At 36.5% G+C, this 16,862-nt stretch overlaps 1 protein-coding gene across 3 annotated transcripts in view; it reads right to left on the bottom strand.

Moving 5' to 3' along the window:
- The window catches only part of LOC139117431 (probable leucine--tRNA ligase, mitochondrial), a 40,135-nt gene that overhangs the window by 20,777 nt on the left and 2,496 nt on the right, over window positions 1-16,862 (bottom strand). For 2 of the 3 annotated variants that reach the window (XM_070680541.1, XM_070680542.1), the window contains exons 2-9: window positions 16,481-16,598; window positions 14,930-15,025; window positions 12,330-12,550; window positions 11,722-11,782; window positions 10,360-10,500; window positions 9,634-9,726; window positions 8,305-8,415; window positions 2,291-2,471 (exon numbers count right to left, since the gene is read on the bottom strand). In XM_070680541.1, the coding sequence (XP_070536642.1) occupies window positions 2,291-2,471; window positions 8,305-8,415; window positions 9,634-9,726; window positions 10,360-10,500; window positions 11,722-11,782; window positions 12,330-12,550; window positions 14,930-15,025; window positions 16,481-16,573 (997 nt within the window). In that variant the 5' untranslated portion in view covers window positions 16,574-16,598. Of the gene's footprint in view, window positions 1-2,290; window positions 2,472-8,304; window positions 8,416-9,633; window positions 9,727-10,359; window positions 10,501-11,721; window positions 11,783-12,301; window positions 12,551-14,929; window positions 15,026-16,480; window positions 16,599-16,862 lie in introns of those variants that run through there. The other variant, XM_070680543.1, reaches the window with a different exon arrangement.

Below are 16,862 nucleotides of genomic sequence, written 5' to 3'. Positions count from 1 at the left end.
TAATTTGACAGCACATTGCTCATTACCGGTATAGGTCCCAGAGTATGGATGTTTATTTTTGACTTTTTTACCTTGAAATTATGATATTTTTGGAGAGGTCAAGGGCAGACACTGATCACTCGATGATATTCAACTTGTTTAAAGGTATGCTGTCACCTGTTCCAATTTTGCCAAGAGTTACCATGGAAAGAGAAAATCTAACCAATCACAGATTTTAAGCGGGTGGTGGCTTTTTAAAAACAGCGCCCTCACATGGGCATTTTGAATACCAAGGAATGCCCTTTTAACCATATATGGGCATATTTAAATTACAGGTGACTGTATACCTTTAAAAGTTGATTGATATACTGTGTACTTATTGCTTGTCTTGTTCTGATGAAAGTTCCTTTCCCTGATATCTTACAATATGAAGACATACATTAATAAAACAATAGCTACAGAACTGCCAATGTCACGGCTGGTAATCAATTATTTGTCTTCTGCAGAAGATATACGTATCATTCAGAAATTTACTAGTGTTTTACATTGTTACAAAATGCTTCATTCTCATGAAAGTCTTCAACATCAATATCTGACGTTTCTTATTTGAAAAGAAAATCAACAGCAGAAATTTAGGAATTATGTGTTTGAACACCTTTTGAAATGGGAAAACATCAAACATAGAGTATTGTAGCGTAAACATTTCACCATTCAGTGAAACTTTGCCTGTGTGTGTCAGACTGAAATCACAGCTATAAATTTTCAACAACAAATAATAGGAAGTAGGTGAGAGACATTACACTTTTCAATGAACTGTGACCCCTCCCATCATTTTATTTGTTTTTTCATTGTAATTTCTGTGAAAGTGTTCAAGCATTCAGTTGGTATTTCACGTGCTAACATCAAAATATCTGCTGGCAAGGTGATTTACAAGTGTGATCTGTTGGGCAGGTTTTTTAAGGGTGTCGCTTAACACTCGTGGGTTAGAGAGGCATTTCAGCATAATGTGTACTGGTTCACCAGACGATGAAGGTTGTTTTGATAACTATTCAATGTGGGTATCACACAGAAAGTCCAAACTTCACAAGTATGGGTAAATGGCTGTCACACAAATGTGCAACATACTTTCAGGGCAGTGTTTGCCCTGGGGAGAAGTGTCAATAAGACAGTATGTCCTTGAAATCCTTCTGCCATTTTAAACTTAATTTGAAGTCATCCAAAGTTACATGTTACGTGTAAAGTATGTTCAAATTCTGTTTTCAAAACCACTGACACAAAGTTTTGTTAAATATGCTGGATTTTGTGGCAATTGTGATAGTTAATAAACCTACAGAACATTTGTCCCAGTGGATTTTTGAAACAACTTGCGGCATATATTATGGCTTCAGTTTGAAAACCTTCAATTCAGTAGTATTTATGTTTTTAGCCATCATTCACCACATTGGAGGCCACTCAAATGATGAGGTACATACATCAGTTTTATTCTTGGTGAGCAAAAAATACCGTGTATCTTTCTCCGAGCAAGAGTCTATGCCTCTGTCTTGAAGTAACCGTCCTCCAAACGTCATTTTAATAATCTTTCACAAATTCTTGTCAATTTAGCTTACGGCCTGTTAAATTTCACAGTTAAAGCCAACATGTTTTTGTCATCTTTGTCCTGATGAAATGCAGTCAAAATGTACAATATTCTATGGTTCTGACTGAAATAATACAGTACAAAACTTGAAGCATTAAATATTTATGCAACTTTCATAACTAAACCTTGATTGCTAGAAATTTCTGGTGTTTTCATGAATTAATACACATTCGGTGCCTTGGTTTTGGTTGTCCAGATGTTAACTATAATTTCATATAAGTTGAAGCACATGATCAATGAATAATGACTGCGAAGAGAGCATGTACTTCAACTTAAAAAATTGAATTTGTTTTGGCTTTCCAAAGAGTCGCTGAAGCCATATGTTCATACAGGAAACCATTCGCAACCTTCTAGGTTACTCATTGTGTGTTCAAGTCTAATCAGCCACCTGGTTTGTTGAATTTCAGGTATGCACCTGGTTTGTTGAGTTTGAGGTATGTGTGATGGAGGACTGAGGCTACTTGAACACAGTGCATATGCAAATTACAGGCTCACTGAGACTGGTGAAATCTGATGAGTTGAGGTACAAACGCAATTCTTACATTTAGATGTATTTCTATACACTTGTTTTACACAGATAAGAAATATAACACACCTAGCAGGTGTTTTACACATCTGAAGTCGGTATACACTCTTCAAAGAGTGACAGATATTCATAATTTATACTACACTCACCTGTGTCTTTGGTCATGTTTGCAAGTTGTGTTTGTAGATCGCTGTCAAGAAGCTTATCCTGGAAGTCTTTATTACGGAGTAAAATATGATCTGGAGACAGAACCAGACATGCAGCTCCAAAAATGCATTCAGGTCTGTCTGTGTAAATTGAAAGTACTTCATCTATTAACTCATTCCGGATCTGCAAGAAAAAAAACATCATCAAAATTACAAAATGACATATGTTTGTTTCTTCTCAACTATTCCTCCATAAGAGGCATAAAAGATCAAATTTTAATTCTTTCATGCAAACTTGGTGGTGATGCAGTGCAGGTCAAGGGGAGAGAAAACATTCATCTATTTCTGTAGAGGTACTTGACCATTGCATGTAATTGCAAGGCAGCCTGATAACAGAAATATGTCATCATTGGAACCTTTCAGACTTAGAAACCACTTCATCATTACAAGCGGCTAATACACAGCAATGTCTTGATAATAGGAAAGACCTCCTTAACTCTGAAGTGAATCAGATGTCCAAGGAAACTGTATCTCAACTATAAAGAGCATTAATTGCCACATTTCTTTCTGATATTACATTTACAGATTTGGGGTTAAATGCAATTACTGGGGTTTAAGTATTTCAATTTTCATATTACATGAAGCTTTTCTGAGTTCTCCCAGAGTTAATGGATTCGAAGCTCATAATTCAAAGCCTAATTGCTCAACCCAAATGTCATAGATCTGGTGCATGTTCTATCTGCTTGTAAATTGTTCCATCCTTTAATTGCTATTTCATGTTTGTAGATCATACTTTATCACACAAAGTGACACAGTTGTTGCTAAATTAGGTGGTAATAGGTGTACATCTATGAGAAAAATTCTGTAAGTCTACTGCAAGTAATCAGTGTGGGATTTTTCATTGACGAGTTCAGGAAGAGTGTAGAGTGACTGTGTATAATCTGTGGTTGTGTCTGACAAGTAACATGTAAAAGTATTCAAGCAATGTGTCACAGGTGTGCTTACGACAGAGTAATAGACGAAGATGAATGGACTGAAAGGGTAAACTGGAACATCTCTTGTTGGAAAGTTGAGACTTACAATGATTTTTACGCTGGCTACAGTGCATGTAACACCTTGAACTTGTCAAAAATAGCTGAAAGATAACAGGTGAATTGAATGTCACTGTTGCATATTAAAATGCCTACACTGGCAATATTTTAGAATATCCAACCAAGATTAGGTTTGAGATATCAACAAAGTACTTAGACTTGCTCCAAATCTTTGGACATGTAACTATCAAAGCAGAGTAAACTGAAGGAATAAACTTCAGCAGATTGTTGTGTTTGTGGTAGGCTGTTGTGTAGAACATGGGGTGAACAGTGTGGCCCACTACTGCTGGGAAGAGCAAAGCGCTGGGAAGGGGGGGGCAGTCTAAGAGGACTTTACTCTCTCAGGGTCAAGTTAATGAATATGTCTGCTTTTGCCTAAATGCAAATTATACACTAATGCACCATGTATGAACCAGATAATGTTGATGAATACAACAGGAATGAACCCAGGCGTAGATGTACAGGTAGATGTATGGTGATTATGAGGGGGAGATTTCCATGGAAATACAGAATAAAATACAGACTCATGTCCCTCTTTGGCTCAAGAAGGGCGCCCTCTTCTGGAAGATAGGCACAGGTTGCACTTTTACCTAGCTTGAGACAAGTAAATAATATAAGATGAAGAAAGTGCATGTACTATTCCCTCAGTAGAAAGCCCAAAAAACAGCACTTATTTTGAGGGGGACTTTGTCGAAACTGATAAAAGAACTGCACTGCCAATACACAGATTTCAAGAAACTGAGATTGGACAAATGAACCCTCTGACTACAGTTGTCTTGGAGGGAGTTTTTGAAGTTTTGTCATGAAAACCTAAACACACATGCAAAATTAAATTAAATTGATCCAATGGCTATGACTAACAACTTGTCTCGCTTGGCTACTGGCATTGCCATTCTGACAGCATAATTCATCAGTAAAGTAATGGACCAGTATTTCAGGTAGATATGATCTATAATGGACTAGTATGGTAGATATGACAATATATTGGACCAGTAAGGTAGATATGACAGTATAATGGACCAGTAAGGTACATGTAGATTAAGTACAACTACATGTATAATATGAATATATACCTGAATATATAAAGGCACACAAGACCAGGAGGTAGGATCACTGGCTTTTAACCTGACACTGCTCCCATGGATGACTTTTCAAGATGGATTAGCAAAGAGTACGGTTGGTAAAAAACATGTCTGTTCACATAAATTATACAACATCACTTGAAAAGACAGCCCTATGTTTGGGCCATCACTAGGCCATGCTGGGCATGTCTAAAGAGACGATAGAAGACAGGCTGCCATGATGCATCCAGGGAAAACTTGTTCACTCACTATGGGCAATCAAGCGAAAGCCAACCTCACCCACACAGAATGATTCCCTGAAATATACCGTATCTGACCTTTCACCCTCCATTAGCTTTATACATTAAAAATGATTGGCTGAACCAAACTGGAGGTCATAGGTTAACATTGCTGTGATAACCCCTGACCTCAAGTTGAGCTACGAAAATTGGCTTTCCTTTGTGTCAGCTGGGACTATGTACCAATCATGGCAATGCTCTGTGCATCTTGTGTTATCTTCCCCTACAAAAATTGGATGTCAGGAGAGGTTGCAACAGTAAAGTTCCTATCAGAATCCATAGGAAAGTGTTCGGATACCGCTGTCAATTCCACATGCTGATTCTATTGTTTCCATGAATAGCAAGCAAGTGTACAAGCGTTGTTTGTGAATTCTAACAAATCAAAAAACAGATTTAATACGAGGTCTTGATGTCATGGTACAGCTATTAATTTAAATGCGGCTTCATTGTGAAATTTTCCAGCGATACCTAAAATACAAGCTGCTAACATCACAATCCATTGCATTGTACTGTATTCACCAATGGCGACATCTCGACTAATAAAACATTACCAGGAGAGGTGAAACAAAGTCAAGCAAAATTGGATTATCACAACATACTTATCATGGAAATGCTGCAGAGTATTAAAGTCTTTGAATATTAAATGGGCTTTCTGTGTAAGTAATGTGCTCTGCAACATATATTATCAGATTTCTGGCAATGATATTAAGGTTTCATCCTGATGACATTTGTGAAAATGTTAATGGACCACACATGAATGCACATATTAAAGACTGGATAATTTATTATGTATATACATATCCCTTTAATCACATGTGTTTCAATTTGAGCTATTGGAATAAACGCAAACAACAAGGATATATGTTCAGGATTTCCTAATAACACAATCTGTGTGTCAGCTTGACTGCACTTTGTATTAACTGGTAATTGCGGGTCTAAAAGGGCCCGTAATGCTAACTTTTGTGATTTTTTCATTATTTTATTCTGTACATCAATTGCAAGTTCTTATTCTACTCCCAACAGAATGTTGAAACACCCACTATTTAGCTTGTCAACATTGTGTCTACATGTGTAATATGCAATGTAATTGTTTATATTTGAATTCTAGTCTGGACCAGAATTAACTTGTCAACAATAACAATGCAGTTTACACATGTACAGACTGAGTTGGAAAGCTGAATACTGTGTATATAAACATGTTTTGAGAGTAGAACAGGAAATCATGGTTGACATTGAAAACAAAAATAGTGAAAAAAATCATCAAATGTCAGCATTACTGGCCTTACAAGAAAGTGTCACTGTGACAGTGAAGCTTTTAGGCTTTTCTTCTCTTCTTGCTTTTTTAAATTTTCAGGGTTTTGTGCAAGTGACAGTACATATATAGTTATTATATGGATTAGCATCATTACAGTGTAGGAATAATTAGTGGCAGCCCATACTCTCTACGTACACTGAATTTGTATATATATATATATATATATATATATATATATATATATATATATATATATATATATATATTTTTTTTTTTTTTTTTTTTTTTTTTTTCCCTTTATGTTGTTGACCCTTTAAAATCTCACTGGCTCTTCAATCTTGTGCCTAGATGAAAGAGCAATGCCTTGACAAGAGAAATATGATTATGGCTGGGATTGATTTTCAAATCCCTTTATTATCCTTGCAGATAAAAGAAATATGGACAAATCTTTGAATATCACTGTTAAAATCCCTTCATTATTCTTGAGAGTGCAGTACTGTATCAGAGTTATGCCTACAGCTATGTATCATTTTCATATCCTTCACAGTCCTTGAAGGTCTAACAGAGATATAAGTACAGTCATGAATAATTGGTAAGAACCTTGACTATTCATTGAAGATGAACATACACAAACGCTTTGTTTTTGCATCATTCACAAACCAGTGTTGTTTCTCTAACTTTTGTCATGATTTCTTGTATTTTTAAAACTCTATCTCATCCATCTGCTCCTACAATCACAACCAAAGTACGGTCAAACGGCACAAATTTTATGAAATGATTCTTTCAATTGCTATGTAGGCGGTGAAGACCAATTAGGATTCGGTTGCGCTTCACGATTCTTTCATGCCTCTGGCATTTCAACATTGTCATGGCCCAGTTTAACATACAAATCATGTTTAGACTCTATCATTCCCTCAGGGAGTCCCATCCAATATCCTGTCGCTAGCTTGGATATAGGCCAAATGATTTTACTGAATGATAGCTGTATGCAGCTCATTTTATTAGCTACGATCATCTTATTAATTTCTCTAAGCTCATGCACTCCCTCCCTCCCCAAACCCCCATTTTCCACTTCCTGGAAAAACTAGATGTAGCTTTATGTGTAATTAAACTGAAATTCTCTTGGTGCCTTGCCTTCCACTTCCGTTTCCCCCCTCCCCCCAGCACTTCTAGCAGCCATGTCCCTTTTAATATGGTTATCATCATAGCACTGACATTGCTACTAGCTCTATCTTGTTCATATTCTGATAAAATGATCAACTCATCTTTATACTGGAGAGAAGCCTGTAAACTGTTTCCATGGTATTTGTAATATTCAAGGTCATCTATACCCTGTTGCAATGTTGCGTTTCATCTGGAAATTAACAGTCGCAATGAGAGCTATTCTTCTAATCATATTGCATTTTCAAAAATTTACTTCCAAGCTTTTTTTTTGGAAAGTCATTCCATGAGTTTTTTGCCAAATCGACGAAACAGTTCATTGTGCTAAGAATCCTTCAGTCAAATGATTAGACATGCCAAATCTACAAAAGCAACACACGACTTGTAGAAATATTAAGTCAAAGTGGAATATGATGACAGACAGCCCCGTCAGTCGTAATCTATAAACAATCTAGGGCTGTACTTGTGTGACGCAGAAGTGCGGCCGACAACTTTGGTGTAGTGACTGCTAGTCACACCCTAGCAGCAGCCTAAGCCAAGGTGGTACAAAACTGCGCCTTACTTACGACTGCACAAGTAACCTGTTAATAAATGGTAACACTCCTAGGCTAACTCTGCACTGAACTAGCTAAACTACATACCCGGTACATGCTTTGTTAACATGGCATAGCTACGTCGTTAATACTACGTCAAAAATGAACGTACTGTGCGACTCTGCCTAGTCATGAAAAGTACATGGCTAAGTGACACTACCCACAGGAAACAGGACAGGTTTGCAGGTGCTGCCGCACCCATAGCACTACCCCCTGGGTCTCTTACTATCTGATGAGCAGGGTGATGTTTACGCTGAGTAGATGTGCATGATACCAAACAAGCTTTACTTCTGAAAAAGTAAGCATGAGACCTCAATTTTTTTCTGCACTAACCCATGAGCACCTGCCTCTGTATACTGGCATGTAAAATTTTGAAGTCTAACATGTGTAAAGACGGCTAACTGTACCCTGAAAATGTGCTATTTTCACGCCAAATGCCTGGCAGAATAGCGTGTTTCCAAATGCAAACTTTTATGGGGCCATTTTCTAACGACTTGGCAGGAAGGTGTGCAACACCCTCAGCAAGAAAAGGGTTATACGATTGAAAGATTACAAACCTTCAGTTTGAACTGAAAGGCACAGCCACTACAGTCACTTATCCAGTTGGCTTGCATACTTTTTATACCATCACTCCAACATGGCAATTCATCCAACCCGTCTAACAGTGACTGAAAATGAACATATAGTATATTTTAATGGACGTTAACAGAACACAGGTTTATGCAGCACAGCAGGTGAAATCGATGCAAGATTTTATTGTGTCACCAGATTTTATGGGATGAATTCCAATCTGTGCACATGGTCTCTTTCTGTATTGATGACAGATAGATTACACTAGGCTTGTGCAGATTTTGTAACCTATTCAGTTTTGCACGGTGAAATAAACACTGATTTGGTAAATACAACAGTCAGCATAATGCCAAAGTTGAGGGCAATAGCTTGATACTCTGGCTATGGGCCAGTATACAGCCACCCTCAATGGAGTCCATGTGATTTCTCTGCCTTTTGAGTCTCGTTTTCCTTAATTGAGTTGATACATGCTGGTCTCTATACAACCCTGTCTCGGCCTTGTACAGCCTATCTTCGGCTATCATGTTCTGGTCTTTAGTCAATTTCAACTACTGTACTCAGTACAATCAACGCAAAGCCGCCTGGGTGTATTTACACTGATCACAATGATAACGTAGTTTTATTCAGTCTCCGGCGCAGACACATCCATCATTTGAATTCAGAGTTGGCGTACTGTCCTACATACTCTACACAAATCTATTACGCTTTTCAATACTTGACGTTTTTTAAGCTGACATTTTGGTGCATTTTGCCTCCTCTTTGTGTCTGGAACAACTGAAATTTAGGTGTTAGGTACCTGTCTAACAAAAACACAATTGAAAAACAGCAAGAAATCACACGATGGGGAGCCACATTCACATGTGCGTGATCAACAACAGTAATAAAGTGGATCTGTACGAGATGCAAATAATTGCACTACATTTCAAACACTGATTTATTGATACTGGCAAAAAGAGCTTGGCTTGACACCTTGAAATTCAATGATCATAAAATATTGAATTAATGATGATGTCCCAAATTAAAGTACATTGAGTGGTGTGAAAGATATTTGGTTAATACTACCCCTTAATAACAAGAATTTCAGATACATAGTGTTCTGAGTAGTTGGCAGTGATATTTATCATTACAAATACACATTGACTTTGATTCATTTGAGTACATAAAGGTGGAAAAAAGCTGAACACGCCACTTAAATCTACACCAAATTAACGCCACTCTGGATCAATTTCATCGGGGACAGGCAGGGCCGTTATTTTTATGCTTCTCTTAAAATTGTCATTAGCCCAGTAATAAAGCTGATTGGCTTTACATCATACCTTGGAGTAGTGCGTCATTTTCACGAACCACTGTTTGAGCAGCTGTTTCTCCACTTTGGCTCCAGACCTCCAGGAGCAGCCCTCGTCGTCGACCTATCGGCAAATCATATCAACGCCCAGGATTGTTACTCAGTCGTAAATCACCACAAACCGTAAATACTTGATGGCGTGCACTGGAAACCCATGGCCAGTTTCAATCCATGCGTGTCTCTTTTATTGGTTTTCCGAGATAATACAGCTTTGTTGCAAAGAACAAACTGAATCTAATCACAAAATGAGTAAGATAAATCTTCACCAGTTGAACACACACATCAAAATCAAAAATAGAACAAATATTCTGAACAACAGCAATTCAACAATCTACAAAAATTGCCATGATGTTTTGTTGATAGCCTGATCTGATATGGCTGTTTTCTTCTCAGACTCATTTTTTATGTTCCTGACCAGACATATTCAGGTATGAAAATATTTAGAGATAAAAGTGTTCTTTCCGACAGCCAAGGAAGCAAAGTCGAATTGGATCAAATAGGATTGATTCAAGAAATCCTGAAGTAGGTGCTGAGGATGAAATTTCAACACATTTTAGTTATCAGAATTCTGTTCACAGACTCTCACTATATTTCACCACTGCATGTAGATTTTTATACTTTATCCTTACGTATGCAGGACTCTACTTCTACTGTCGTTGAGGATGGAGACAAATGTGTTTAGCTTTTTTATATGTACCTGTTCATTTGCTAATACTGTCTGGTCGACTGGGTCCCAATTTACCCAGCTGAGCTTTTGATACACGAATCCTGATTGAAACAATTTCAAAAACAAATACTGAGTCCACTTGTAGTAGTCTTCTCTGCATGTAAAGATTTCCTGAAAGTCAAAACACAATGAATGTGAAACTGTTATCCAAGCTCAGTGTGATATAGTCTCTGTGTGTGTGTACTTACATGTACGTGGAGGTGATGTGTTAGACGGTAGCTAGAGGCAGAGATGCATCATTTTGACGGATAATTTGCATACCAGACAAATGTCAGAGAAGGTCAGGCAACTTGGAGAGATAATTGATTAAAGGTATTGCTGCTGATTTCTATTAGGTCAGTGAGTATAAGTTGTTCTGAGATCAAGTACATTGCACTGCTTGTGTTACTTGTATTGTTAAGGGAGGTACACTAAGGGAAGAAACATTAGATCTTGGGAGTGGGGAGGTAAAATATGGAACATAAATATCTGTGGAGCCTAAAACTGCTAAAAACACTTTTGCTCTTTTAAATAAAGGTTTGCAAAAAATACATGTACATTCAGAAATATGGTGCACACTGTGTAAACTGCAAAAATTAATTTGGTAATGTTGAAATTTGAAAACAAAAACTGCATATCAGCATTCTAATCATCTCCCTCCCAAGGTCTAATGGTCCATCCCTAACCATAGATGAAGGTATCAGCTTGTACATTACAGAGTACAGACTATTACTACTAGCCTGTGGTAGAAAATCAAAACTACAACTTGTATTTTCTAAACAGATGAAACAGAAGAAAGAAAGATATTTATGTGCAAGAGCTTGTGATAGAAAATATTCACAATTTCACATCTTTTGGAAGTGTTCAACTTTCACTGTAATTTATTCTTTATTTGGAAAAGGCATACAATCAATTCCCGTATTAGTACTTTCTAAACAATACATTATTTTGTCATGGTTTCGTGCATAATTATTATGTAAACACTGAAATGATTTAGAGTTTGTCATACATAACATGCATTTTTAATAACTATGAGGTTTTTAGAGCTGCAATGATAACGTAAAATTCTGTGACAAAAAGCCAGCTGTTTAACTATTTTCCAATATTAGAAATTGCATTTTGTGTTGAATTTGCTACAGGTTTGGCAAGATCTTTACATTGACAAAATAATGTAAGTCTGTGAATCTTTCAATGTTGGAATTTTTTCTGAGGCTTTGCCAGTCACTGGTAAAAAGAACTGCCCTTTAAGTGTAAATACAGCGTAAGCATCACACAAAGAGAGATTGACTCTGAGTGTAGAATCAGGAATTTCCTTCAAGATATCATCAAACACAGAGTAAACAATTAACTCACCCTATCCCAATCAAAACACATGCTGAGACTCTGTAGTTGTTTCCTCATATGTTCAATGTTGCTGAAATAAAAACGTAAAAATTTCTCATTCAAATTAGGCATAGATTTTTGACAATGACGGACATCTAAACAAGGTTAGGCCACTGAACTTTTAATGGAACTGAATGCGGCACTACACTGAGTTACCAAATAAATATTCTGGAGAGAAGTCCAGCTGAGACTGAGAATGAGCAACAACTTTTAGATGACCTCTCACATATGACCTTACAAATGTGATTTGTTTTGCTAATTTATTTGCTTTACGGTCTAGTAAAAGTTTCACACCTGAATGAAGAGGAAATATTTGCCCTACATTACAGATGAGCACCAAGAATTTGGGGTTGGGTGGGAAAATGCGGAAAAATATAGTCACATTCCTTGTCATTATGGATGTCATTTCTAAATTACTAACATTGTCTTTATAATTAAAAGCTGTAATTAAAATAAGCATCCCATTTCAGGTACAACATAATTCACATTGATGTCTTCGGTGATTACTTCTTAGCTACTTTAACTTGAGTACCGTTACATAAATGCTAACCAAGATGACAAAGCAAGCACAGACTTGCCTGTAGGTCCACTCATCAGGAGGCAATTGTCTTTCTATCGCTGCATTTTCAGCTGGCAATCCGAAGGCATCCCAGCCCATGGGATGAACTACTTGTTTGTTATTCATGCGCTGGTAGTGTGCTATGGTGTCACTGATTGTATACACTCTGACATGGCCCATGTGTAGCCTGCCTGACGGATAGGGAAACATGGACAACACATAAAATTTTTCTCGATTTTCCTGAAAGAAAAAAAACATAACCAAATGACATGAGTCTTGTTTGAATGTCTCCTGCTGTTGTAGTGCAGGATTTCAACCAATTACGATGACTTTTTAGAAGTTTTGATGTGATGATAATCTGTACTTTCAGATAAATACAAAGTCTGCACATTTTATGAAGTAACCTTGTAAAACAGATGAATAACCTTGGCAGTGTAAGTACATTGACAATTCAAGCAACGGTAAATCTATATATCTATGTTAGGAGCACTTCATAAGATGGACAGAGAACTTCATAGATCAATATTCCTATCACATTTTTAAAAATTGCTCATCAACAGACTCATTTTTGTGGATAACTGAATCTTCTCCTTATTATTGTTTCTGAACTATCTGAGAGAATTACATCCCATAAAAGAAACAATTTATGTCAACAATGGACTGGCATTTTCTTTAACAATATTGTTGAGATTAAAGTATATTAGAAGGATACAAAGACAATCACTTGATGTCTTTCGCAAAATTTTGACTACAAGTATGCAACTTCCAAACCCAAGGACTCAAGATTTCTTTTTAGGTAAAGTCACTTCTAACACTAGAGGGCGCTCACACAGACAATAATTGTTTGACAAGATCACCTGTGACCAAAAACATTTCCTGTGCAACATTAAGAAGAGGATGCCATAAAATTTGATTTTAATTTTGTCAACTCTAGATTTCTTCAACTGAATGACAACCTTAAACCTGTCCTAGTAAGTTGACATGAACACAAATACTAATGGAAAATCTTAAGGCCGCGTTCAAAAAAAGTGGTGGGGGGGGGGGGCTGGAGGAATTCAGGGGGAGATTCGAAAATTTTTGGGGTAGTCGAGGGGGGACTTGAAAGTTTTGCTCTGCCTATAGGGGGGGACCTGAAAATATTTTGACTCCCAACATTTTGATGTCGTCCAATGGTTCTAATGTTAGTAATAATTAAGCAAAATCTAGAACTGTTTTGTCATATTTTATGTCTTTAATCTCGAAAAAGTCTAAAAATGTATGAATGCCATCTCGAAAAAGTCTAAAAATGTATGAATGCCATTAAATTTTCATAGAACAAGTTGGCCTTGTAATGGGGTAGGAGCTACAACTGTTGATAATTTGTTCAATATTTCTATGCAATGTATCAAACACAGTTTCTTGGTTTCTTTCTACAGCATGCTGCTGAAAAACACAATATTCAGTTGGTCAACAAAGCCTGTTTGTCTAAATATTTGTGATAATTGAATGATGCAAATGCACGGTACACGTAGGCTGTGTTAGCAAGATGAATACTGGATAGCTCAACATTCTGTAGGGAGTAGAACAAGAACACAATTGTATAAACTGAACAAAAATATTGTCAAAATGAAAAGTTAATACAACTACTGCCCTGCTACTACATACTGGCAGTGACAGTGATACATGTAGCTCTGACTCTGATGTAGTTTAAGAAGAGTTTCGGTCCTAGGACACTCAATTGACAGTGAAACAATTACACAAGATCCAGCCCCCTTCCTGGCATATTTTAACCTTCCAGTAATTTTATAAGTGGCATCTAAGTTGTATATGTCTTGTACTTTTGAAAAAAAAAAATTCGGTAGGTCACAGTGCTCATTTTTTCACAATTTGGTTAAACGTAGCTAGGAATACACAATTTTCATACTCTCTCATGATTGTCATTTTGTGTGCTTTTCAGCTGGTGCCATTGAACTGTCCAGAGTTGGATAAACTCAAAGCGGCTTAGACTGAGAAATCCAAAAAGTTCACTGATGCATTTAAAAATGAATCAATTTAAGAACTTGCCCTAGGTATATGGCTCTACAACCTGCTGATAAGAGGTAGTGTTGAACATTTGCGTGCAGAACGACACATTACATGTTTTTTTTTTACTCTGCGTGCATTCCTTATAAATATGCAGCTATATGGTAATTTTGGGGGGGACTTGAAAATTTTTGAGGGTATTGAGGGGGGGACTTGAAAATTTTTGAGGGTATTGAGGGGGGGTGATCTGAAAAAAAAAAAGATTTCAATTGCGATTCCTCCAGCCCCCCCCCCCCTCACCATTTTTTTTGAACGCGGTCTAATAACAGTGATCAGCTCATCAAAATATTTTATATGCGTGGATTATCACAAGGCAATCAGAATGCATATCTATGGATACGTTGTGAAAAACTGGATTTCTATGATACATTTTGAGGAATTTTGGCCAGTATCTCAGACAATAAGAATGAAAGAGACATCTACTATGGCATGGCTATGAAATATTCAACAACATATTCCATTGACAAATTGACAAATTCTTGATCACTTGATTTAGAATTGGATATTGATTTTTATCAAAAGGTAACACACAAATTCCCTTGCACTGCAATAACTTACATTGACAGATGCTTTAAGTTTTTCATTGTGCAAAATAATCTGTTTTTGCCAATAGTCTTCAACTTGTGTCCTGGTTTCCTTGGTGAATTTTTTCTCCTGAAACAATAGCAAAGATTAATCTGATTCACAAAGGCATGATATTACGGTAGTTTACTACTTGGAAAAGCTGTCACATGCCAATGGGTGATTTCCTTGTTTATGAAAATATGATAACATTTTTTTGAAAAGACATGGAAATGACAGACAAATAAAACTTTACAGATGATGGGAATAATTAGGTACAACTGTTCTGTTTATTCCTCAAAAGCAAATCTGAGTTTTGCGATTGCTTCCATGAATTTGACTAAATTCAGCCATTTTTTATGCATGTACAAAAACCACACACTGACTTGAATACCTGATAAAACAATCCAAATTTGCTCTGAGTTTGGTGAAACACTGCAAACCATTTACACGTCATTCACATCTAACATGTTGCATCGCTTTTGAAATGCAAGTTGTTTGAGAATGTGACATTTTTCAAGCCAGAGGCATTTTGTTCAATTCAATACAGGCTACACAAAGTGATTTGGAGGTTAACTTCATAACACTTCATGTAAACATGGTATCATTTTTTGTCTACAGGTATGTATGAAATATACAAATTGAAGAATTACAGTTGGTGACTTTTCAGAAGTATACATTTTATATTATGAACCAAATCTCAACCATATTGAAGATTGTCTAGAAGTTTGTCAAGCATACTGATATAGAGAGCTGCTATTCATGAATATATTTTGATCAAATTTTATAGGTAGCCATTTTGGGTTCCAACGTCAGAGTGATGGCAACGTGATCTAAAATACTGATGACCAAGCTGAATAGAAGAACAAAGTACTGCAACTGTGTTAAGGAATGAACAACTGGTTTTACGATAGCATCTTTTCAAAAGTCTGCATAACTAAGCACAAATCAATGCCTTATTTTCTGAAACTGTTCAACCAAAACTGGCTTATAAGGGCTTGCATGGTACAGTACATGTATATGTTGGAACGTGGGAGGAAATTTATCAGGTGATGAATCCTTGACATTGCCTTAGCTTAAATGTTTGCAACATGCAATACTATGCGGAAACATCCTCTAAAGTGACCGATATAAATTCCATACATTTCAATTAGTTCAGCTACAGATGCATCAATTGATAGAGTCTTCATTGAGTGCTCTTCTTGCTAATAAACTGAGTTACAATTTGACTCTAATTTGCAAAGCTAATTTGATGAGTGCATATACTGACCTCTGATTTTTTTTTTCTCTCAGTCAAAATATCGCTACTCTTTTCCTTCCTTTCAATTACCACTATCCCACATTGGGAATAAAATGGTGTGACATTACATTTTGCCTGGGTCATTTTAGGTTCTTGTTGAGTAACAATTTTCACTCAAATTGAATTTTTTGAGATTTCAACCTCTCATCATCTGTGTTGGACACAACTACATGTACGAATGAACACTACTACACACAATAGTATGCAAACATCCATACATACACATACATGCAGTTTGTAAAACTTACCCATATTCCAGTTTGACTGTAGATGCTACGACACACTGGTACAGTATCCCATAAGAAGGCTTTTCTCAATTGATTTTTTATGACGAATGCCATAATTGCAAAGAAGCGCCTCACACACCTGGAAAAATGTCATAATGTTATTTAATTATAATAAGTGCATAGATTTCACAAGGTGTCAATTTGTGTTGTGATTTCAAGTATTAACCTTTGTGCATTTCAAGTTATTTAATCTCTCTAAATATATTTTTTGATGTCTATGGTCAATATTTGACCTCCCAATAATGCACAGATCCAACAAAATTAATAAAAAATACATGGTGTTTAGGAGAAGTTTGCAACGTATTGCCACATTGATTACTAATTCAAAATTAATTAATATTAT

Source organism: Ptychodera flava, chromosome 18 (genome assembly GCF_041260155.1).
Source record: "Ptychodera flava strain L36383 chromosome 18, AS_Pfla_20210202, whole genome shotgun sequence".
Classification (NCBI taxonomy): Eukaryota; Metazoa; Hemichordata; class Enteropneusta; family Ptychoderidae; genus Ptychodera; species Ptychodera flava.
This window is presented reverse-complemented; position numbering and strand designations above follow the sequence as displayed.